The sequence below is a fragment of the Rhodotorula paludigena genome (genome assembly GCF_050403205.1).
Source record: "Rhodotorula paludigena JCM10292 DNA, Rt_paludigena_JCM10292v1_ctg9, whole genome shotgun sequence".
In the NCBI taxonomy this organism is placed as follows: Eukaryota; Fungi; Basidiomycota; class Microbotryomycetes; order Sporidiobolales; family Sporidiobolaceae; genus Rhodotorula; species Rhodotorula paludigena.
This window is the reverse complement of record NW_027481449.1, coordinates 63,576-82,449: the sequence shown is the minus strand read 5'-3', so window position 1 is coordinate 82,449 and position 18,874 is coordinate 63,576. Positions and strand designations below refer to the sequence as shown.

Sequence of the window (18,874 nt, the reverse complement as noted above, 5' to 3'; positions counted from 1 at the left end):
CGAGGCCGCGTCGAGGGTTGAGCGAGGCGGTGCTCTCGTCCGTCGTCTCTCTGCCGTCGCTACTCGAGTGCCAGCGCAGACAGACCAGGCCCACTGCTGCCCTCCCGATGCCCTTCACGCAGCCCCTCGTCCCCTCGCCCTCGCTCTCGTCCACCACCTCCCCCTCATCTCCCGCCCTCTCGCTCTCGTCCACCTCGACCTCGCTCAAGCAGCCCGCCCCCGCCCCGACGACCACCCACACCGTCGGACTCGGCGTCTCGGGCGCAGGCGACCTCGTCCCGCCCCCCGCCGCCGACGACGACCTCCTCGAGCCAGACCCACGAGCGACCGTCACCAGCCCGCTCGAACTCACCCACTTTGTGCGCTCTCATAGAGCCCCGCCCACACTCTGAGCGAGACTGACACGCACACTCGCTCGACTACTGCCGTCCCACAGGTCGACTCGCTCCTGTCCGACCTCGAGGCGCGCTTCGACACCATCTCGAACGACGTCCTCTCGCGCCGTGCGTCTCTCTCTCCATTCTCTGCACAGAGTCCTCACAACATGCTCACCGCCGCGAACCGGCACGCACGCGCAGTTAACGGCCTCAGCTCGCGCGTCGACAGCCTCGAGACGAGCCTCGCGCAGCTCATGAGCGGGAACGCACCCGCAGGCGCACCCGCGGCGGGCTCTCCCTTGCCCAACGTCGATGGAACGGCAGGGCGAGGAGGTGCACTTGCGACAGAGGGAGTTGCGGGAGAGACGGCGGCGGTCGAGGCGCGGTGACGCGACGAGCCATCGTCCGACAACCCCTAGATGACCCCTCCTTGTTGTGTTGCGTGAGCCTCTACGTCTCGCCCTTGGGCATACCCCTGCAGTGCATATACCCTCGCGATCGAGCCTGGTTGCACGAGAGGGGTCGGAGGTGTGAGAGACAATGTGTGAACAGCGTGGTCCCTGACAGTACGGGGGGCGGTCTCCGCAGCAGCGAGCTCGGCGAGAGCGGACAGACGAAACCAGAGCAAGGCAGGGGAGAATGTTCCCAGCCGCAACCCCTGAATACGCAGCACGAGCGGCGCGGAACACGAGAAGAAGCGGAAACCTCGACGAGTACCGAGCGGATCCTTGACTCTCGCTCGTGCAGTAGTCCCCGTCAAACGATCGTGCCCGTTGCCGTCCCCCGCGCTCACGGCCTCGCGACGATCCTGAACCCGCGCTCGTCGCCCCGTGCCCTCTCGCTCCCGACGCGAATGACGCCTCTTTGTCCCGCGCGCTCGCTCACGCGCATGCCCGCGCCCCTCCTTCCCTCGCCCTCGCGCTCGCGCCACTCCTTGCTCGCCCACGCGCGCACCTGTGCGTCGCTCACCTCGCGCACGGCGACGAGCTCCTTGACGGCCAGGAGGGCGCCGGCGCTCTCGCGCGAGACGGGCACGACGACCGACGCGAGGCGCTTGGCGTGCAGCCCGAGCGAGGCGAGCGCGCCGCGCGCCGACGGCCCGAGGTGCAGGGGCGAGCGCACGAGCGTCACGAGGTAGTGCGACGGCGTCGTCGGTGCGGACGCGGGGAGCGCGGACGAGGGAAGCGTCGGCGCGGGAGGCGCCGTGGCCGTCGTGGCGCCCGTCGCCGAGTGCGCTTGCGGTGGTGGTGCCTGCGACGAGGAAGCCGAGGAAGTCGAGGCGAGGCGCCAGGTCGAGGCGGCGGCGGCGGCGGGTGCGCGGGCGGTGGTGGTGGTGGAGGCAGCCGAGGTGCGCAGGGTGCGGCAAGTGGCGCGCAGCATTGTGTGGGGGCGTGTGAGGACGAGTGGGTGAAGGTGACCCGAGGTTGGAGTGCGAGATGAGATTTGGATTAGGGCGACGAGCAGAGAAAGGGAGAGAGAGCCAGTGTAATGAGCAAATGTATTCACTGCAGAAGGGTCGAGGCGAGGGGCAGGGCAAGGCTGGAGCTGCACCGCGCCTCTGCCGGTCGACCCCACAGCCAGACTCGCAGCAACCATGGCGCCCAAGGTGCGTCTCTGCGTCCCTCGCTCACCCACACACGCGCTCCTCCCGCTCGCCGCTCGCTCGCCGCGCCCCTCGCCGTCGAGCTTCATCTCGTCGTCTCGTCTCTCGTCGCTGCTCGCTGTCGCGCTCACCCGCGCCCGTGCACGCTGCCTGACCTCCGTCTGCCATGCTCGCATCCCGCAGAAAAAGGGACAGAAGATGGACCTCAACGCCTTCTTGGCCGACGAGAGTGCGCCCCTCCCCTCCTCCACTCGGGTCCGCAAGTCGCTCACCCACTCTCACTTGCACGCCCGCAGGCACCGGTGGTGGCTCGTGGGCTGACGAGATGGACGAGCTCCCCTCGGGCCGTGCGTTTGCCCGTCTTCCCTTCTCCCGAAGCGACCCATCCTCACCTCGCTCCCGCTCCCGCTCTCGCTCGCAGCCTCGGCCGGTCCTGGCATGGACGGCGGCGTCGGTCTCGGTGGCTCCCACCTCAGCCGCAACATGGCCGGCCGCGACGGTGCGTGCTCGCCGCCGTTCTCACCAGCTGCTTGCTCGGATCACTCACCTTCTGCGCGCCCGTCGCAGGCGGCTTTGGCGGCCCCATGGGCGCCCGCGACCGCTACGACGACCGCCCGCCGCGCGCCGAGGTCCCCATCCCGCGCGAGCCCCCCTACACCGCCTTTGTCGGCAACCTCGCGTTCGAGGTCGGCGAGCCCGACCTCGAGGACTTCTTCCAGGGCCTCGCCGTAAAGTCGATCCGCCTCGTCACTGGCCCCGACGGCAAGCCCCGCGGCTTTGGCTACGTCGAGTTCGACACGGTCGACGACCTCAAGAACGCCCTCTCGGCGACCGGCACCGACTTTGGCGGCCGCGTCGTCCGCATCTCGGTCGCCGAGGCCCAGCAGTCGCGCTTTGGCCGCGCCGACGAGGCCTCGACCTGGGAGCGCAGCGGCCCGCTTGCCCCGCTTCCCGGCCGCTCCGGCGGCTTCGGCTCGGGCGGCTTCCGCAGCGGCGCCCCCGGCGGCGACCGCGCGCCGTACGAAGAGGTCGACCGCGACGCGCCCATCCGCGGCGGCAAGTTCACGCCCTCGGCCCCGACCGAGCGCCGCGGCTTCTCGTCGTCGTCGGGCCCCGGCCCGCGCGCGCCGTACGAGGAAGTCGAGCGCGACGCGCCCATCCGCGGCGGCAAGTTTACGCCGTCGGCCCCGCCGCCCGAGCGCGAGCAGCGCCGCATGTTTGCCGACCGCGAGCCGAGCCGCGCCGACGATGCCGCGGCGTGGGAGCGGAGGGGCCCGCTGAGTGGGCCCGCGGCCGGAGGCGAGCGCAGGGGCTTTGGGTTCGGCGGTGACCGCACGCGTGCGTTTCTCTTCGTGCTCCCCGAGTTTCCCCAGTGCAAGCCCACTGACGATGGTTTCGCGCGTATGTCACAGCCTCGGACCCGCCCGCGACGCGCCGCCCGCTCCAGCTCTCTGCGCGCTCGACCGACTCGCCCGCCGCGACGTCGTCCGACGCCGCGCCGGCGTCTTCGCGCGCGTCGCCGTTCGGCGCGGCCAAGCCCGTCGACCAGAGCACCAAGGAGCGCGAGATCGAGGAGCGCATCGCCAAGCAGCGCGCCGACGCCGCCCAGGCGCAGAAGGAGCGCGACGCCGCGCGCGACGCCAAGAAGGCCGCCGCGGCCGCGTCCGGCTCTGGCTCGGGCGAGCAGCAGGACGGCGGCGCGTGGGTCCGCAAGGGCCCGCTCGCCCCCGCCGCGGCCAAGCCCAAGGACGTCGCGCCCCCCGTCGCCGCGGGCGGCAACGCGCCGCGCAAGGCCGGCGTGAGCTACTCGGGCGCGGCGGGCGTCGACGACGTGACCAAGGGCGTCGAGGAGACCAAGATCTGAGCGCATGCGCACGGGCTCGTCGGAGTCCGCCCCTGTTTGCTCTTCCTCGCGCGAGGTTTCTTCCGGTTCCGTTGTACTACCACCACCTCCCTTTTCCCCTGTAGACGCCTCGCTTTTCTTCGTTCTCGTCGGCCGTGTGCCTATTCTCTCTGCGCGCGACTGGGCGAGCGAACGGGCAGTGCAAAAAGGACTCTTTCGTTCGGTTCATGCCGCTCTCGCTTGTTCCTAAAGAGCGAATGTGGGCCGCTTGCAGAGTGCGACGGCTGGCAACGCAGGGTGGTACGCAAAGAGAGACGGAGAGATGGCGCACAGCGCTCGACGGCAACAGAGACTGAGAAAGAGACGAAGGGAGAGGGAGGCAAGGAGAAAGAAGGTCGGCGGCGAGGGACAGACTGCTAGACGCGCGTCACCTTCCACTGCTGCGCCTTGTTGCCCTTCTTCCAGTTCGAGATGACCGTGTTCTTGATCCCGCGCGTCTTGATCACCTTGCCCGTCAACGCCGCCGTGCGGTCGAGGAGGTGGTCGACGGCAATCACGTAGAAGGTGCCGCCCGAACTGCGAGTCGCGATCCAGGCCCGTCAGCTCGGTCCTCCCAGCAGCGCATCTTGCCGAGTCGAGACAGAAGCGTGCGAAACGGGAAGAGACGCACACCGTCTTGATTGACGCGCGCTTCTCGAGGATGGCGCGGCGGTGCATCCGCGCCATCCTCTCGTGCCCGACGTCCGAGTCGAGCTCGAGCGACCGCTTGCCAAACGCAGCCTTCTGCGCGGCAATCTTGCGCTCGCGCGTCTTGATCGAGTCGGCCTGTGCGGCGAGGAGGACCTGGTTGGCGTACGAGTTCGACGCAGCTTTCGCGGTAGGCTTCGAGACGGGGACGATGAGCCACCACTGCCTGTGTGTCGGCGCTCTGTCAGCGAGGGACCCGTGTGCGAGGAACACGAGGGAGGGAAAGAGGCGACTCGAGACGCACTTGGTCTTCTCGAGCGTCTTGGTCCCCTTGGCCTGGTTGCCGACGGCGCAAGCGTACGCGACCGCAGCGTTGTTCCCGCTGCTGCCCCACGCAGACGAGAGGCACTTGTTCTTGCCGCCAACGGCGAGGCGGTGCCACGCGACCTTGCTGTCGGGGTGAGCCGCGACGGTGAAGGCTGCGCCCTTGTTGGTCTTGCCCGGGTAGACATGGTTGCCCTTGGCTTGGTAAACGCTGAAACGAAGTTGTCGCGGGTGTCAGCCCCGCTGACGGTCTTGCACTCGGAGCGAGCGGCTCACAAGCTCTGCTTGGTCTGCACGTTCTGGAAGCGGTAGTTGCCGGGCTTGAGCTTGACGGCCGCAGCCTGTGTATCATCTCGCGTTATCAGCATGCTTTTCGGTCAATGGCGAAAGAGGAGACGAAGGGAAGCAGCGCACCTGCAGACTCGCCGCGGCCTTCTCGTTCGTCGTCAGGACCTTGCCCGTCTTCTTGGCGTCGACAGCAGCGAGCAGCAGTGCGAACAAGGTGCAGAGGAGGAGTGAGAAGGGCGCCCGCATGATGGTGATCGAAGAGGAGGCGTGAGCGGGTGGGGAGGAGGGAAGGACGGGACGGGGGCGTAGCGGGTATAACGAGCGACTGGGGGCGACGGTGCGAGCGAGCGTGGACCAGCCAAGCGAGCTTTCGAGCGAGAGATGAAGGAAGGAAGCGAAAGAGACGTCGGGAAGCCTGGGCCAGCTGCAGCGAGGCCGGAGGACAGGAGACGAGCCCGAGCAGCAGGGGTCGAGCACCGAGCGCACCGTGGCGGTGCTGAGCGGGTCCAGTCTATACTCTGTACAGCGTAGCAGCTCTCTCGCAGCTCGAACTGCTTTGCAGAACGACGCAAGGCGTCCACAAGCCGGCAAAAGCGATGAAGTCGAGGGGCACGAGCGTCGCGGCAGACTAGCTCGCTCCCGCCTCGACACGATCAAACCAAGCGCAGAAGTCACAGCAGAGCACGGACAAGGTGGAAGCACGAGGTGGAAGCGAGCGAGGGCGGTCCCGGTGTGCCGGGGCGCGACCAGCTTGACTCCCGCCTCTCTCCTCGACTGTGCCTGCTGTGCATCTTGCGAAGCTCTTCTGACTCGTGAGCGGCTCGCGTGACCCTTGATACGCTCCGCTGTGCTTCATTGGCTCCCCTTGCTCTCGTCGGTCCTCGCGCTCGGCTGCTCGCTCCGCCTGTCCCGCCCGCCATGGGCGCGTTCTACGACGAGATCCCCGACAATGTCGTCGACTGGATCAAGTGCGCTCTCTTCCACGCTGCCTGAGCCAGACGCTGCCAGCCAGCTTTGCCGCATCTTGACTCGCCGCATCCCTTTGTGCAGGGAACAGAAGATGTTCTGGGTTGCGAGCGCGCCACTGTCGGCAACTGGTACAGTCAATGTGTCGCCAAAGGGTGCGCTGCAGGTCCTTCCTTTTCCTCACCCGGCTGAAGCGGAAGGCTTCGTCGTCTGAAGCTCTCTACTCCCATCGATGCCAACGCTCACGCTGTCCCACAGGATACGACTCCTTCAATATCGTCTCGCCGACGCAAGTCTGGTATCTTGATGGGACGGGCAGCGGCAACGAGACGATCTCGCACATGCGCGAAAAAGGCAACGGGCGTCTGACCATCAGTGCGCTTCCCCTCGAACGCGTAGCCGTACACAGTTGCTGACACGCCTTGAATGAAAGTGTTCAACGCTTTCACCGGGCCTCCGCGCATCCTCCGTCTCTTCGGTCACGGCCGCGTCTTAGAGCGCGACACACCCGAGTTCAACAAGCTTCTGCCGCCGGGCGATGGCCGTCGCTTTGCGGGCGCAAGGGCTATCGTGTGGCTTGACATTGAGCGCGTCGGCACGAGCTGCGGGTACAGCGTTCCGTACTACCACTACGAGGGAGAGCGGTGCGTTTCTTTTTCTCTCGCATTGCCTTGCCCTTGTCTCTTTGCCGTCCTACAGCTTGACGAGTCCAAATAACCAGAGGAGAAGAATGATTCAGTGCTCACGCTCGTCCCTGCAGAGACCGGCTCATCAAGTTCTTCGAGACCAAGGAGGCAGTCGACCGCGAGTTCCTCGATGCGCAGCTCGCATCCCCGGATCCGCTCGACCCGTCAATCACACTCGCGCCCGCCGACGTCAAGAACAGCATGCGCGCGTACTGGAAGCTCAAAAATGCCGAGTCGGTCGACGGGCTGCCCGGGCTCGAAGCGGCAGGCTGGCCGCCCGAGGAGGGCGCGATACGCAAGAGCCGGAAGGGAATCGCGGAGGCGTTTGCGAGGAAGAGCGCAGGAGGGATGACAGCTCTCAAGGCAAGAGAAGGGCTGGAATGGCTGCGAGGACGGGATTGGCGTGTCGAGGCGGCGCTCGTGGTGGGCATTCTCTCGGGCATCTACATCGGCCGCGAATACCTGTGAAGGCATCGTTTGCTCCACATTTATTGTTTTCTTCTCATTGTGCATTGTCATCTGAAATGTCTACTTTGTCCGTTCTGTCCCGGAGAGCAGGTCCTGCATGATCTCGCGGACTGGTGCTGTCCGTTTCACGTCGGCCACGCCCGCACCTGTGTTGCGGAAACGTCAGGAGATGTCCTGAATGCGTAAAAATGGAGTTTGACGCACCTGCCCAAGTGACAACACGGTCCAGGTCGCCCTCCTTTACCGCCCTCGCGTATCGCTCCTTCGCGTCGGCCTCCTTCCCTGCTTCAACGAGCTCTTCGTGCGTGATGTTGCAAATCCCATGGCCGTCGATTCCCTCCGGCCAGCCGACCGACCCGCGAGCCCGATCCCACTGCATGCCCTTGACGGTCATGCCTTCTCCCGTGCGGATGAGCAGCTCCTTCTGCTTTGGCGGCAGTAGAGCTTCGTCGGCGACGGAGAGTGCCGTTCCGGGTACGACTGCTGCTACGCCCTGCGAAAGGACGTCGGCTACGGAGCGAGCCGACGAGAGTCCGCCTGCGGCGAGGAGAAAGGGCGATTTGACCGACGGGAGGTGCGAAGAAAAGCGTGAGATAAAGTCGGCCAGGCGGTGGCCGCGATCCTCTGTTGCGACATGCCCACCGGCTTCGAGTCCTGCGCAAGGAAGTGGCACACCGGAAGTCGGTCAGAGGTGTCGGCGGGAAGCAGAGAAAGGATATCTGGCGCACCCTGCAGCACAATCGCATCGAGCCCTTCATACTGCAATGCCTTCTTGACCTCCTCCTCACGTTGCAAGATGAGCAGGATGCGCAGCTTCTCCTTCCTCTGCTCGCCCTCGACCTGCTCCGCCTCGACGGCCCTCGCTCGCTCGATCCAGCTCTGGTAGTCCCCGGTCGCGGAAAACCCGAGCCATAGGTGCCGTGCACGTGCAGAGTGGATGACGTAGCGGAGCCAGCGTTCGGGCTCTGATGCTGCGAGATCAGTCGGGAGGTGCGGCGGCTCGAGCCGCCAGCACATGAGCCCGACTCCAAGGCTGCTCGAGTGACCTCAGTCAGTACACGACCAGCTACCGACGGAATATCGAACGAACGGGAGGTCGTCTCGCTCCTCAAGCCCGAGCACCTGCTTCGACAGGGTAATCTCCTTCTGCAGGTTTTCGAACGGCACGTGCCCCTGCACAGCAGGCACAGCGTCAGCGCTCACCCTCACGGCATGAGCAAGATTCAGCACGCACTGCAGCGACAAGGCCGATGCCGCCCGCCTTGTGAACTTCGCCCGCGAGGCGCCCGCCGGCGACAGCCGCCATCGGCGGACTGACAAGCGGGGCGGTGCAGCCAAAGTGAGAGCAGAAAGCGGCAGAAGCCTTCGACAGTGGTACCCTGAGCATCATGCGCGAGTGAGGAGAAGGAAGCGAAGAGACGAAGGCAGCGTAATTGTCCGAAGCGGAGCCGAGGGGATTGATTGTGGGGCGCAGATCGCCAAGGGGGACAACAAGCAACTCCTTCCACTGAATGGCATCATACCACGCAGGCGCAAGAGGGGTCATACAAGAGCTCCTACGGTCGTATTTGCAGTCATTGAAGCGGGATGAGTTGTCGGACAAGGTCTCGCGCGGAAGCGATTCTTGTCACGTCGCCGACGCCGGTACCTGCAAAGTCTGCATGTCATAATGGACGTCGTCAGATGTAAGAGAAGGCAGCGCACCAGCCCATGTCACGACCCGCTCGACGTCGCCCTCCTTCATTGCTCGCGCATAGCGCTCAGTTTCCGCCCGCAGATCCCCTGCGGCTTTGTCTCCCTCGCTGGTCAAATTCCGCACAGCCCTACCATCAACGCCAGCAGGCCACCCGTTCGTCCCTCGCGCCAGATCCCAGGCCAAACCGCGACCCGTGTCGTCGGCCATACGCGTGCGAACGAGCAGCTCCTTCTGCTTCTGTGGCAGAAGCGACTCGGACGCGACGCTCAGCGCAGTACCGGGCACGACGGCAGCGATGCCGAGTGCTAGCACGCGTGAGACAGAGGTCGGCGAGGCGAGGCCGCCGGCAGCGAGGAGGAAGGGCGGATGGGTCGAAGGAAGATGCGAGGAAAAGCGCGAGATGAGGGTGTCCAGTGGCAAGCCTTGCTCGTAGGTGGGACCGTGCCCGCCCGCTTCGGTGCCTGCGAGATCGTACCTCTGTCAAATCTTGCTCCACAATCGGGTATTCGACGCGGAAGGGAGAGGCGACACACCTTGGAGCACTACGGCGTCGACGCCCTCCTGTTGCGTCAGAGTTCTTGCCATGTCCTCGGTCTGCGCCATGACGACGATCCGCAGCCACGAACGTCGTGCTCGCCCTCGCTCTGACCCTTTCGCCCCTTCTGCCTCAATTCGCCGCGCTCGCTTGACCCATCCTCCGAGATCCCCGTCCGCTGAGAAGGACAGCCAGAGCACCGACATTCGTGCGCTGTGAATGATGTAGCGGAGCCAGCGATCGGGCTCAGCGGCGGCGAGTGGCGGGACGAGGTGAGGTGCTTCGAGGCGCCACAGGATGAGACCGGCGCCGATTCTTCCGACAAGATCGCGTCAGGGGCGCTTCGGAGCACGCCGGCAGAGTTCTACAAACTCACGGGAGGTCATTGTCCTCTGTCAAGCCGAGTTGCTGTCGCGCCTTTGCGACTTCTGCTTCGAGGTTGTCGAGCGGAAGGTGGCCCTGCGGTGGGGCGCGCGCGTGTCAGCTGCTGTTGCGCGCTGATGTCGGTCAGTGAGTGTGCGACACACTGCGCCGATTAGGCCAACACCGCCAGCCTTGTGCACCTCGGCTGCAAGGACGCCGCCAGCGACGCCGGCCATGGGCGGGCAGACGAGCGGGACTCTGCATCCGAAGTGCGCACAGAACGCTTCGACTGCTGGCGTGACGGACATACCGCTCGGCAACGACGAGGAAGAGCGTGCGCCAAGCGTGCGCTCCTCTGTCGGCGACTCGGCGAGGACTGTGAGCCGGAAGTGGGGCCGATGGCGCGCGCGCTGCCCAAGTCGCGGCTTGAGAAGGCCAACCTCGCCGACGAAGAGCGCAAGGGGCAGCACAGCAACTCGAGGCATGTACGCAGTTGCAGCGAGACTCCACGAGCGCTAAGCGACCATCCCATCCAATGCGCAAGTCCATTCATGCCGTCGTCGTCGTCTTCGAGAAAAGCCCCGCCGTCTTCGAGACGAACGGCTTGCTCGCAAGTGCGCTCGTACCACGCCCTGCGGAGCAAGGGACAGTCAGTCGAGTCTTGTGGCTGCACTCGAGAGCTGCCGAGGACGAAAGAAATGAAGGAGGAAAGGTCGTGGCCACGAAGACACGGGACGTCAGCTCACTGGTGGTCTTGAGCTCCGTGTTCTCAGCTTGGAGCTTCTCGAGCGTCTTGCGGAGCGAATCGTTCTCGGCTGTCGCGTTGGCGACTTGCTGCTCAGCTGCCATGCGAGTCGAGCGATTCGCCTCCTCGAGCTTCTTGCGCTCGCTCTCGCGCTGACCCTCGAGATTGAGCACGAGCTGCTCGAGCTGGTTGTTCTGCACGCCATCAAGTCCCGGTCAGCTCTTCGCGTTCGAGCACGTACGCGCGCAGAGGCCGGACGGCTGAGAACGCACCCGCTGGCGGAGCTCGTCTCCCGCTGCCTCCGCCTTTTTGAGCTTGTCGTTCATCGCCGCGTTCTTGACGTTGAAGAGTCCCTCGACACCGGAGCGCGCCTTGACCTCCTCAGCGAGCGCCGCCCTCGCCTGATCGCGCTCAGCGCGCACCTCATCCACCTTGCCGCGCGCGTGCTCCTTGAGCTTGTCGAGCTTCGACTTTGCATCCTCGGCGAGGGCTTCGCGGTCGAGCGCAACGTGGCGCAGCGCGGCAATGGTTCCTTCGCTCGTTTCGGCGTATTCGTCGAAATTCGCGAGCGTGTGGCCGAGGGCATCGGTGAGGTCGCGCTTGTCGTTCTCAAGAGTGACGATGATCTCGACAGCTTCTGTGACGACCGCGCTCATCGGGCCTGTGGTTTTACGAGGGCGAGTCAATGTATGACAGACTGGCGAGGGAGGGGTGAGCGCACCGAGGCTCTCCTTCAGCAGCGCACATTCGCGCTTGTAATTCTCGTTCGCCTTGTTGGTCGAGTCGACAAGAGCCGCGAGTGGCGAGTGGCCATTCTGGAGCTGCTTGACGGCAGCCTCGCTCTCCTTGAGCTTGTTCTCGGCGTCCTTGACCTTGCGCTCGCTGAAGCCGAGTTGAGCGGTGACAAGATCTGTATGGAGCGCGACGCACTCAGCAGAGCGAAGCTGTCAAGACGCAGCAAGACGGGCGCACCGTTCTGACGCTGGAGCGTGGCGCGATTCGCCTTGAGCGTCTCGCACTCCTTGGCTTTCTCCTTGAGCTCGGCAGCAGTGCACAGGAGGCTCGTGTGCTGATCGTTGAGCTTGCGCCGCAGGTCCATGACTTGCTGTGAGGCAGCGGCGTCGGGGTGGGCGGGTTGCTTGGTGTCAGCGAGTTTCGCGGCGACCTCCGCATATTCGACTTTGAGCGCGTCTGCACCAAGACGACAGGGTGAGCTTGGCGGGAGACGGCACGAGAAGACACGACACACCATGTTCTGCTTGCAGTGAACCGAGCGAGTCGTCGCGCGTCTTGATGTCGGCGTTCTTGCTGTCGACCTCGGCTTGCACAGCCGCGAGCGTGGTCGCTGCCGCCGTCTCCTTGGCGGTGCGCTCGACGCGAAGCTGCTGCTCCGCCGCCTCGGTCTGCGAGAGCTTCTCTGAGACGGCTCGGATCCTCGACTCGACAGCGGCGAGGACGTCCTCGTGGCGTTCGGCCTGCTCCGTGATCGCGACTTCGAGTCCAGCCTTCTCGTCGACCCATGCGAGCATCTGCTTCTTGAACTTGTCGCGCAGCTGCTCCTCGCGCTCGTCGGCCGCGGCCTTGAGGTCGCGCTCGCGCTGCGCGAATTGCGCCTCGAGCTGCCGCCGCTCGACGAGCAGGCGCATCTCGAGCTCGTCGGCCGTGCGGCGCTGTTCGCTCTCCGCGCTCTTCGCCTTGCGGCGCTGCACCTCGTCGCGCAGCTGGCGGTGGTCGCGCTCGAGCTGCGCGCGCGCTCTCGTCGCGGTCTCGAAGCGCGTCTCGGCGTCACTGTGCGCCTTCTTCTCCTTGTCGCGCTCGTCCTGCAGCCGTCGGACCTCGTTCGCGTGCCCCGCCTTGAGCGCCGCGACTTTCTGCACGTCAGAGGCGTGCAGCGCGGCGTACTTGTCGAGCTTGCGGCGGTGCACGCCGTTCTCGTGCTGCGCCTTCTCGAGCAGCTCAACGACCGTCTGGTACTTGACGTCGGAGACGGAGACGGCGCCGGGCGAGAGACTCGAACTGTGCGTAGGCCCATGAGCGCCGGGAGGCGCGGGCGGACCGAACGGCTGGGGGACGAGGAGCTGGTCCGTGGACAGCGCGACGGGCGAGCGAGTCAGAGGGCCGAACCCCGGGAAGAAAGGTTGCGCGGCCGGGTTGAAGGACGGTGTCGCTGCCGCGAAGGGCGCAGCGGCAAAGGGCCCAGTCGGCGGGGTCATGTGCGGGTCGAGGTGGAACGAAGGCCAGGGCGAGGCAGAGGGCACCAGGGCCGAACTGGCGGAAAAGCGGCTCGACGGAACGAGGGCGTCGGGGCGCACGACGGGTTCGGCAGCCCCGGACTTGGTCGCGGAGCTCGCAAAGTTGGCATGGAGGAATGAGCCGAACGCGTTCTGTCGATTCGTGCGTGGTTCAGGGTGGAACCGCGACATTCAAGCAGAAGCGCAGACATACCGAAGAAGCGTTCTCGACCAGGCCAGCGCCCGCCAGCTCACTCGTCCTGACGCGCTTGTGCGGTGGCTGTCCCTCTTCGACGCTCTCCGGCTCGATCGACTCGTTCTCCTTCGCCTCCTTCTTGACCTCACGGACGATTTCTCCTAGGTCACTCGACTGTAGGAGCGTCGGCTGCGCCGAGGCCGTGCGGTCCTTGGCGGGCGAGTACGGCTCGGCGAGCGCGGCGAGCTGCGCGGAAGAGGGAGGAGGCGAGTCGGGCTCGGGCGTCCGCTCGTCCTCCTGCTTGACAGCGAGCTCGCCAGCGGCAGGCGACTCCGTCTCCTCGTTCTCGAGCTCGCCAGGCTGGAGCGGATCCGCGGGAGAAGGCGGCAGCGTCTTGGTCGTTTCGACCTCGCGCTTGATCTCATGCTCATGGTCGCCCGCTGCATCGTCATTGTCGGCTTGCGAGACCGGCCCCTCGGACGGCGGGCTTGTCGAGCGCTCGTGAGCTCGAGCAGGAAGTTCCTGTGTACCGCTCTGGCGCTCGTCGTCGCTCGCCTCGGCCGAGGACGATTCGGAGTCGGACAACCCGTAAGGAACGAGCGGCCTGACGGACGCGCTTGCGGGCGTGCTCGTGACCTCAGTGGGGCGTTCAACCGAAGAAGCGGACTTGGCGGCGGCGATAATGCACGTCGAGCCGGACGAGCAGTCCAACGGCGTCGTAGGAGGCGAGACGTGCTCGCTCGGCTCGGTCTGGCTGGGTGGAGCCGAGGACGAAACGCCCGAGCGAGGCGTGAAGTTGGCGACAGCGGCAGAGAAGATGAACGCGGGTGACGAGGTCGAAGGCGCGGAAGCGGGAGCGAGGGATGCGGGCGGGTCGGCAGAAGAGGCGGTGGCGCTGCTTGCCATGGCGCCAGCATCGCCAGAGGCGACAGTCGGCGTCGCACTGGCGACAGCGTTCGCCTCTGAGCGAGGCGGCGGCTTCTTAATCTCGACGGCCTGGCTCGGCCTCTTCCGCAGGAGCGCCTCGCCGCGGATCTTGTCCTTCTCGGCTTGGCTATGACGCGAAGTCGTCGCCTCGGTCTGCACTCGCACAGTGCCAGGCTCGGATCCGCCGGCCCAAGAGAGGACGACCGGGTGCACGATGCCTGCAGGCGGGACGAACGCGGAAGAGGGCGGCGTGAGCATCGCGCCTGCGGTCGGGCCGGCAGCAGGGTCGCTCGCGGCGTACTCGCTGCCGTTCATGTAGAAGCCGAGGTGGTGCGGCGAGGGGCTCGTCGGAGTCGTGGCTGCACCGGGCACGGGCGATGCGAGCGGCGGGCTGAAGGGCTGAAAGGCGGGGCTGAGGTACGCGCTCGGCGGGACAGCATAGGCGTCGGCGTAGCTGTAGCCTCCAGGAGCGAGATGCAGGCCCGCAGACGACGGCTGAGCGAGGCCAGCGAGTGAACCGGAGGTTCCGGCTGGCGACGAGAAGGTGAACGGCATCGACGTGGCCGCCCCCGCGAGCGCGCCTGCGAAGCAAACACCCAAGCCCAGACCGTGTCAGCCTTGTGCTAGCTTGACAAGCCTCACGGAAGCCGGGAATGCGACGCACCGGCTGGCTGCCCTCCGGACGCGGCCCCTGCTGCTCCTGCATCCCTCGCCGCGCCCGCCGAGTGCGCCCGGCCATGCTCGAGGTCCTCCCTCGTCCACCAGCTCCCTCCGCCGTGTGCTCCACCGCCCGCGCCGCCCTCGTTCGCCCACTCCCTCCCCACCTCGGACCCTTGGCCGGTCCTCGCGCGGTCGGGCTCGGACGGGCGTGCAGCGCGGATAGAAGACTGCTGCATACTCGAGAGTGCGCTCAGGCGACGGTGCAGGCTCGAATCGGCGCTGAGCGGGAGCGGCGGCGCGGGGAACGAGCGAGAGCAGCGCAGAGACGACGAGGGGGCAGTGTCGACGCCGTGCGAGCGCTTGGGCATGCACAGGCGCACTTCCAGGAGACGTATGAAGCCGTCTGGAGCGTCCGAGAGCGCGTACCAGGCGAGGGAAGGCGAAAAGCAGCAAAGGAGAAGAACAAGTCCGCGGATTCTCCGTTGCGTCTTCTGACGAAGTCGCCTGCGGGACAAGCAGAGCGGAGAATCAGCGAAGTGCGTTGTAGAGAGTCTGGCGGGAGGAACGCACCTAGCGGAAGCCAAATCAGCGCGCGACTTGAGCGAGACGAAGACGCACTTTCGCAACTCTTCCGCGTACGTCCGAGCGGGCGCGAAAGAGACAACACGGCTCGATAATTCTTCACGCCATATAGCAGTACATCTGCCCGCCAGCGTCCACCAGGCCACTCACCGTCCCGAGCCTGCAGCGTCCGCACTCCCACTCCCGCCCGCGAGCATCTTGGTCCAGTCGAACCGGTCGTACCGCTTGCGGAAGTCGGCGACGCGCTGCGCCTGGTCGCGCCGGTCGAGGCGCCGCGGCTTGCGCCACTTGCGCGGCTCGAGCGAGAGGAGGTTGCCGATGATCTCCTGCGCAAAGTACCTGTGCATCCATTTGTCAACAGCATGTACGACGGTGCTTGTGCACCAGGCAGAGCACACTGCGATGCGAGACGGAGACGCACCTGGGGAACTCTCCGCCGCCCTTCTCGCCGAACTCGCCCCGGATCTCTTCGCCGTCGAGGTCGCGGTCCGGCGCGTCGTCGACGCCCTCGATGATGTGCCCAAAGCCCTTCTCGCCCTTGTAGTCGAACTGGACGGCAAAGTACGGGAGGTTCGGCACGAGCGAGCGTCGGAACGGGCGCGCCGGGGTGAAGGTGATGAGCTTCTTGTGCTGCGCCCACTCGGACTCGGACGTCGAGATGGCTTCCTGTGAACCGCAACGCGTATTACAATCAGTCGTCGTGCACGTGGTGCACAGAGCAAATATCATCCGTGAGACTCACGGAAAAGTAGATCGGGAGCTGGTCAAAAAGGTCGAACGGAACGGGGATTGCCTCGATGTACGAGTGCCGCTGCCCCTTGTGGCTCGTGATCGTCTCGAAGAAGACGACGCCCTTGTCGTCACTGGCAAACATCTGCATAAGCGTCTTCATGAAGTTCTGCATGCGACGTTCGATGGTCATCAGTCTTAGCCCGCTTTCAGAAGCGCAGAAACGAGGCCACGTGAACCGTTTCGTACCTTGATCTCGTCCCACCCCTCTTCCTCGTCAATTTCGAGGCAGCTGAGGTAGTGCTGCACGGGCACAATGCGGCAGTGTCCCGGCACAAGCTCCTCATTCTCCATCAGGGCGAGGTAGGTGCGTGTGCCGAGGGCGACGACAGGCGCTTTCGGCGGGTCTCCTTCGTCCGAGTAGCAGAGCGTGCAGCTGCGATAAAGTCGGAACATCAGCACCCGAGCCACCATATCGGCGATTGCAGGCACAACGCACGAGTCGAGCGCCTTCTTGGTCCTGGCGTAGTCGTTGATGGCAAATTGCCTCTTCATCGCCTCGCTCTTCATCTTTTTCCGCGCGAGCTTCTCGGCGTTCTCGTCGATGTAGTCGAGGTCGGTCGAAAAGCGGGCGTCGGTCGCGATCCGGTTCGCAAACTCCGAGTCGAGCGCGCGCTGGTCTGTCGCGCCGCCGCCAAAGCGCTCCTGGCGCACGAGGTCGCCAAGAGACAAGGCGTCGTCGTCGGCATTAGTGCGCAGGACTTCGCCTGTCTTCGGGTCGTGCGATTGGAAGGTCTGTGCGAGGCACCCGGACGAGAGTGTCAGCACTGCGTGGTAGCCGAGCATGCGGGACATTGCGAGCAGTTGATCGTCAAAGGCGTGACGCACCGGCTCCTTCTTGCCCCTGCGCCCCTTGGCCTTGCGTTCCTCCTCGTGCTTGTCGGCGACCTCGGTCCCGACGCCGACATCGTACAGCCTCCCTCGCCCGTCCATGGTCGGGAGCACCTGCACGTCCTGTCCCTGACTCCTGCTCCCGCCGAGCGTCTGCTCCATCACCTCGTGGTCCCTCACCGGCGGGCCGGCCTCCTCCGCGCGGCGCCGCTCGCGCTCGTACTCCTGCTCGAGCGCGCCCGCCTCGTCCGAGTCCATCAGCCTGGCCTTGAGCACGCGCGCCTGGAGCTTGTTCAGCTCGGACTGCGTCAGCACGGGGCGCGCCGAACCCGACGCAGAAGCCGCAGACGCTACGGCCGACACGGCCGCGCCCGTCGAGGTCGGGTCCGGGTCGACGAGCGTCGCGCTTTGCGCGAGCTGCGACGGCGCGCGGCGAGCGACCGGCGGCGTGAACACCGAGGGGATGGGCGTCGACGGCCGCGAAGCCGAGCCGCCGCCTGCCGCGGCGTTCACGATCGAAGATGTCGAGCTCGAGCGGGCGATGGATGGGGGCGCCTCGCCTGGACGGCGGAAACCCTGGCGCGACGAGGGGCGCGACCCGCTCGCCGAGGCACCCTCGGTGCCCGTCTCGGTAAAGACGAAGCGGCGCCCGCCGCCGTCGGCCGCCATGCCCGTGGGCGTGCGCGCGCCGGCCGCCGCGCCGTACCCGCTCTCGCGCCGGCTCTGGCGCCGCCCGCTACGCTCGTCGAGTATGCGGCGCTCCTCCTTTGCTTCTTCAAAGTCGGCAAGCGAGCCGTACCGCTCGAGGGCGACTTCCTCGACGGGACGGCCCTCCTCCTCGGCGGCTTCGTACGTTCGCTTGAGCTTGGTCATGCGCCACGCAGAGCCCGTCGAGCCGGGCGCAGGAGAGCCAGAGGCGGGCGCGGCACTCGACGAGGCAGCGGCTGCGGCGGAAGAAGTCGAGGCGGGGTTCGGCGTGCCCTGCCAGTAGGCCTTGTTGAGCTCGCGCGACGACTGGCCCATCATGTTCTGCGCAGAGAGCTCGTCAGCCTGAGCCTGGGAAGAGCAAGAAGGAAGCATCTGCACGGTAGGATCGACCTTCTCCTTGGGTTCGCGGCGCTTGCGTTCCGTGCCGAGCGAGCCAAAGAGGTCGGCATGGTCCTGCCCGGTCTGCGGCAACCCGAACAGCCCTCCCCCGCGGCTCGAGCTCCCGCCGACGTCGCCCTCGCCGTACCCGTCGGTCAGGTTCTCCTGCTCGAGGCGGCGGAGTCCCTGTGCGGTCGGCATCGAGCCAATCTCGAACGTCCCGACCGAGTCGACCGGCGGACGCTGTCCCTGTGCCGGCGGGGCTGCTGCTCCCTCGGGCGCCTTCTCCTCCCACTCGTCGTCGTCGCCGTCGTTGTCGGCAGCGTCGACGTCACGGCGGTCGCGCTTGTCGCGGGACGAGCGATGGCGGTCGCGGCTGCGGGAGCGGGAGCGGGTGCGCTTGCCCTCGCTCCTGCTGCTGTGCTTGCGGTCCCTGCGGCTGTCGTCGTCGTCGCGGGACGAGCGGTGCCGCTTGTGCGAGCGCGAGGACGAGTCGTCGTCTCGCCGCGACGACGAGCGCGCGTGCTTCGAGTGCGACGAGCGGTCGTCTGAGCGCGAGTGTGAGCCCATTTGGTGCAAGCTGTGCCTCGCTCGAGCGAGTCGAGGCCGTGTCGAGAGAGGCGGACCTCCGCCGCGAATTCACGCTCTCCGGGTTGACCTCTGGCGAGTCCGCTTCATCCGTTCCGAGGCTTTCTGCAGCGCTTTGCTGCGTTCTGCATGGGCCAGAGCAAGCTGTCAGGAGCTCTGTAACCGCCTGCGCGGTCACCGGCACCTCGCAGCTGCCGACTTGTCGCGCTTCCTCAGGCTCGTGCGTCCTGCGGCGGCAGTGAAGTGCACTCGTGGCAGGCTCTGCAGCGCCCTAACGCTCACTTCCGTGTCTGGCGCGAGCGCAAGCTGCTCACCTCGCTCGCTTGCTCACGACTCGGTTCCTGCGGCGTCCCGCATTCTGGACCAGGGACCAGAAGCATTCGATGGCCAGCGCTCTCGGACC

The 18,874-nt window shown here is 66.1% G+C and overlaps 8 protein-coding genes across 8 annotated transcripts; 3 read left to right on the top strand and 5 right to left on the bottom strand.

The window, feature by feature from the left end:
- Positions 1 to 107: 107 nt before the first annotated feature.
- Positions 108 to 766, top strand: JCM10292_000875 (heat shock factor-binding 1 family protein; the record flags this gene model as incomplete). The annotated part of the gene is made up of 3 exons (XM_076647393.1): positions 108 to 359; positions 437 to 503; positions 579 to 766. The coding sequence occupies 3 exons, from the start codon at positions 108 to 110 to the stop codon at positions 764 to 766; spliced, it is 507 nt and encodes a 168-aa protein (XP_076506928.1).
- A 400-nt stretch (positions 767 to 1,166) lies between these two features.
- On the bottom strand, positions 1,167 to 1,757 carry JCM10292_000874 (uncharacterized protein; the record flags this gene model as incomplete). The annotated part of the gene is made up of 1 exon (XM_076647392.1): positions 1,167 to 1,757. The coding sequence occupies one exon, from the start codon at positions 1,755 to 1,757 to the stop codon at positions 1,167 to 1,169; it is 591 nt and encodes a 196-aa protein (XP_076506927.1).
- A 214-nt stretch (positions 1,758 to 1,971) lies between these two features.
- TIF3 (Tif3p) lies at positions 1,972 to 3,844 on the top strand (the record flags this gene model as incomplete). Its single annotated transcript, XM_076647391.1, has 6 exons — positions 1,972 to 1,983; positions 2,164 to 2,209; positions 2,277 to 2,327; positions 2,402 to 2,479; positions 2,548 to 3,318; positions 3,393 to 3,844. 6 exons carry the CDS (start codon positions 1,972 to 1,974, stop codon positions 3,842 to 3,844), a joined length of 1,410 nt encoding a protein of 469 aa, XP_076506926.1.
- A 395-nt stretch (positions 3,845 to 4,239) lies between these two features.
- JCM10292_000872 (uncharacterized protein) lies at positions 4,240 to 5,368 on the bottom strand (the record flags this gene model as incomplete). The annotated part of the gene is made up of 5 exons (XM_076647390.1): positions 4,240 to 4,399; positions 4,494 to 4,736; positions 4,815 to 5,045; positions 5,111 to 5,175; positions 5,249 to 5,368. The coding sequence occupies 5 exons, from the start codon at positions 5,366 to 5,368 to the stop codon at positions 4,240 to 4,242; spliced, it is 819 nt and encodes a 272-aa protein (XP_076506925.1).
- A 672-nt stretch (positions 5,369 to 6,040) lies between these two features.
- Positions 6,041 to 7,242, top strand: JCM10292_000871 (pyridoxamine 5'-phosphate oxidase family protein; the record flags this gene model as incomplete). Its single annotated transcript, XM_076647389.1, has 5 exons — positions 6,041 to 6,090; positions 6,173 to 6,243; positions 6,347 to 6,463; positions 6,522 to 6,732; positions 6,849 to 7,242. The coding sequence occupies 5 exons, from the start codon at positions 6,041 to 6,043 to the stop codon at positions 7,240 to 7,242; spliced, it is 843 nt and encodes a 280-aa protein (XP_076506924.1).
- Positions 7,243 to 7,302: 60 nt separating this feature from the next.
- JCM10292_000870 (NAD(P)H-dependent flavin oxidoreductase) lies at positions 7,303 to 8,632 on the bottom strand (the record flags this gene model as incomplete). Its single annotated transcript, XM_076647388.1, has 5 exons — positions 7,303 to 7,388; positions 7,447 to 7,896; positions 7,971 to 8,275; positions 8,333 to 8,415; positions 8,477 to 8,632. 5 exons carry the CDS (start codon positions 8,630 to 8,632, stop codon positions 7,303 to 7,305), a joined length of 1,080 nt encoding a protein of 359 aa, XP_076506923.1.
- Positions 8,633 to 8,869: 237 nt separating this feature from the next.
- JCM10292_000869 (nitronate monooxygenase) lies at positions 8,870 to 10,072 on the bottom strand (the record flags this gene model as incomplete). The annotated part of the gene is made up of 4 exons (XM_076647387.1): positions 8,870 to 9,399; positions 9,472 to 9,788; positions 9,850 to 9,932; positions 10,001 to 10,072. 4 exons carry the CDS (start codon positions 10,070 to 10,072, stop codon positions 8,870 to 8,872), a joined length of 1,002 nt encoding a protein of 333 aa, XP_076506922.1.
- A 313-nt stretch (positions 10,073 to 10,385) lies between these two features.
- JCM10292_000868 (uncharacterized protein) lies at positions 10,386 to 18,453 on the bottom strand (the record flags this gene model as incomplete). Its single annotated transcript, XM_076647386.1, has 15 exons — positions 10,386 to 10,468; positions 10,583 to 10,775; positions 10,854 to 11,242; positions 11,303 to 11,491; positions 11,554 to 11,772; positions 11,831 to 12,965; positions 13,027 to 14,516; positions 14,600 to 15,099; positions 15,328 to 15,516; positions 15,599 to 15,843; positions 15,920 to 16,075; positions 16,156 to 16,342; positions 16,406 to 16,701; positions 16,795 to 17,826; positions 17,884 to 18,453. 15 exons carry the CDS (start codon positions 18,451 to 18,453, stop codon positions 10,386 to 10,388), a joined length of 6,873 nt encoding a protein of 2,290 aa, XP_076506921.1.
- Between the last annotated feature and the right edge of the window lie 421 nt (positions 18,454 to 18,874).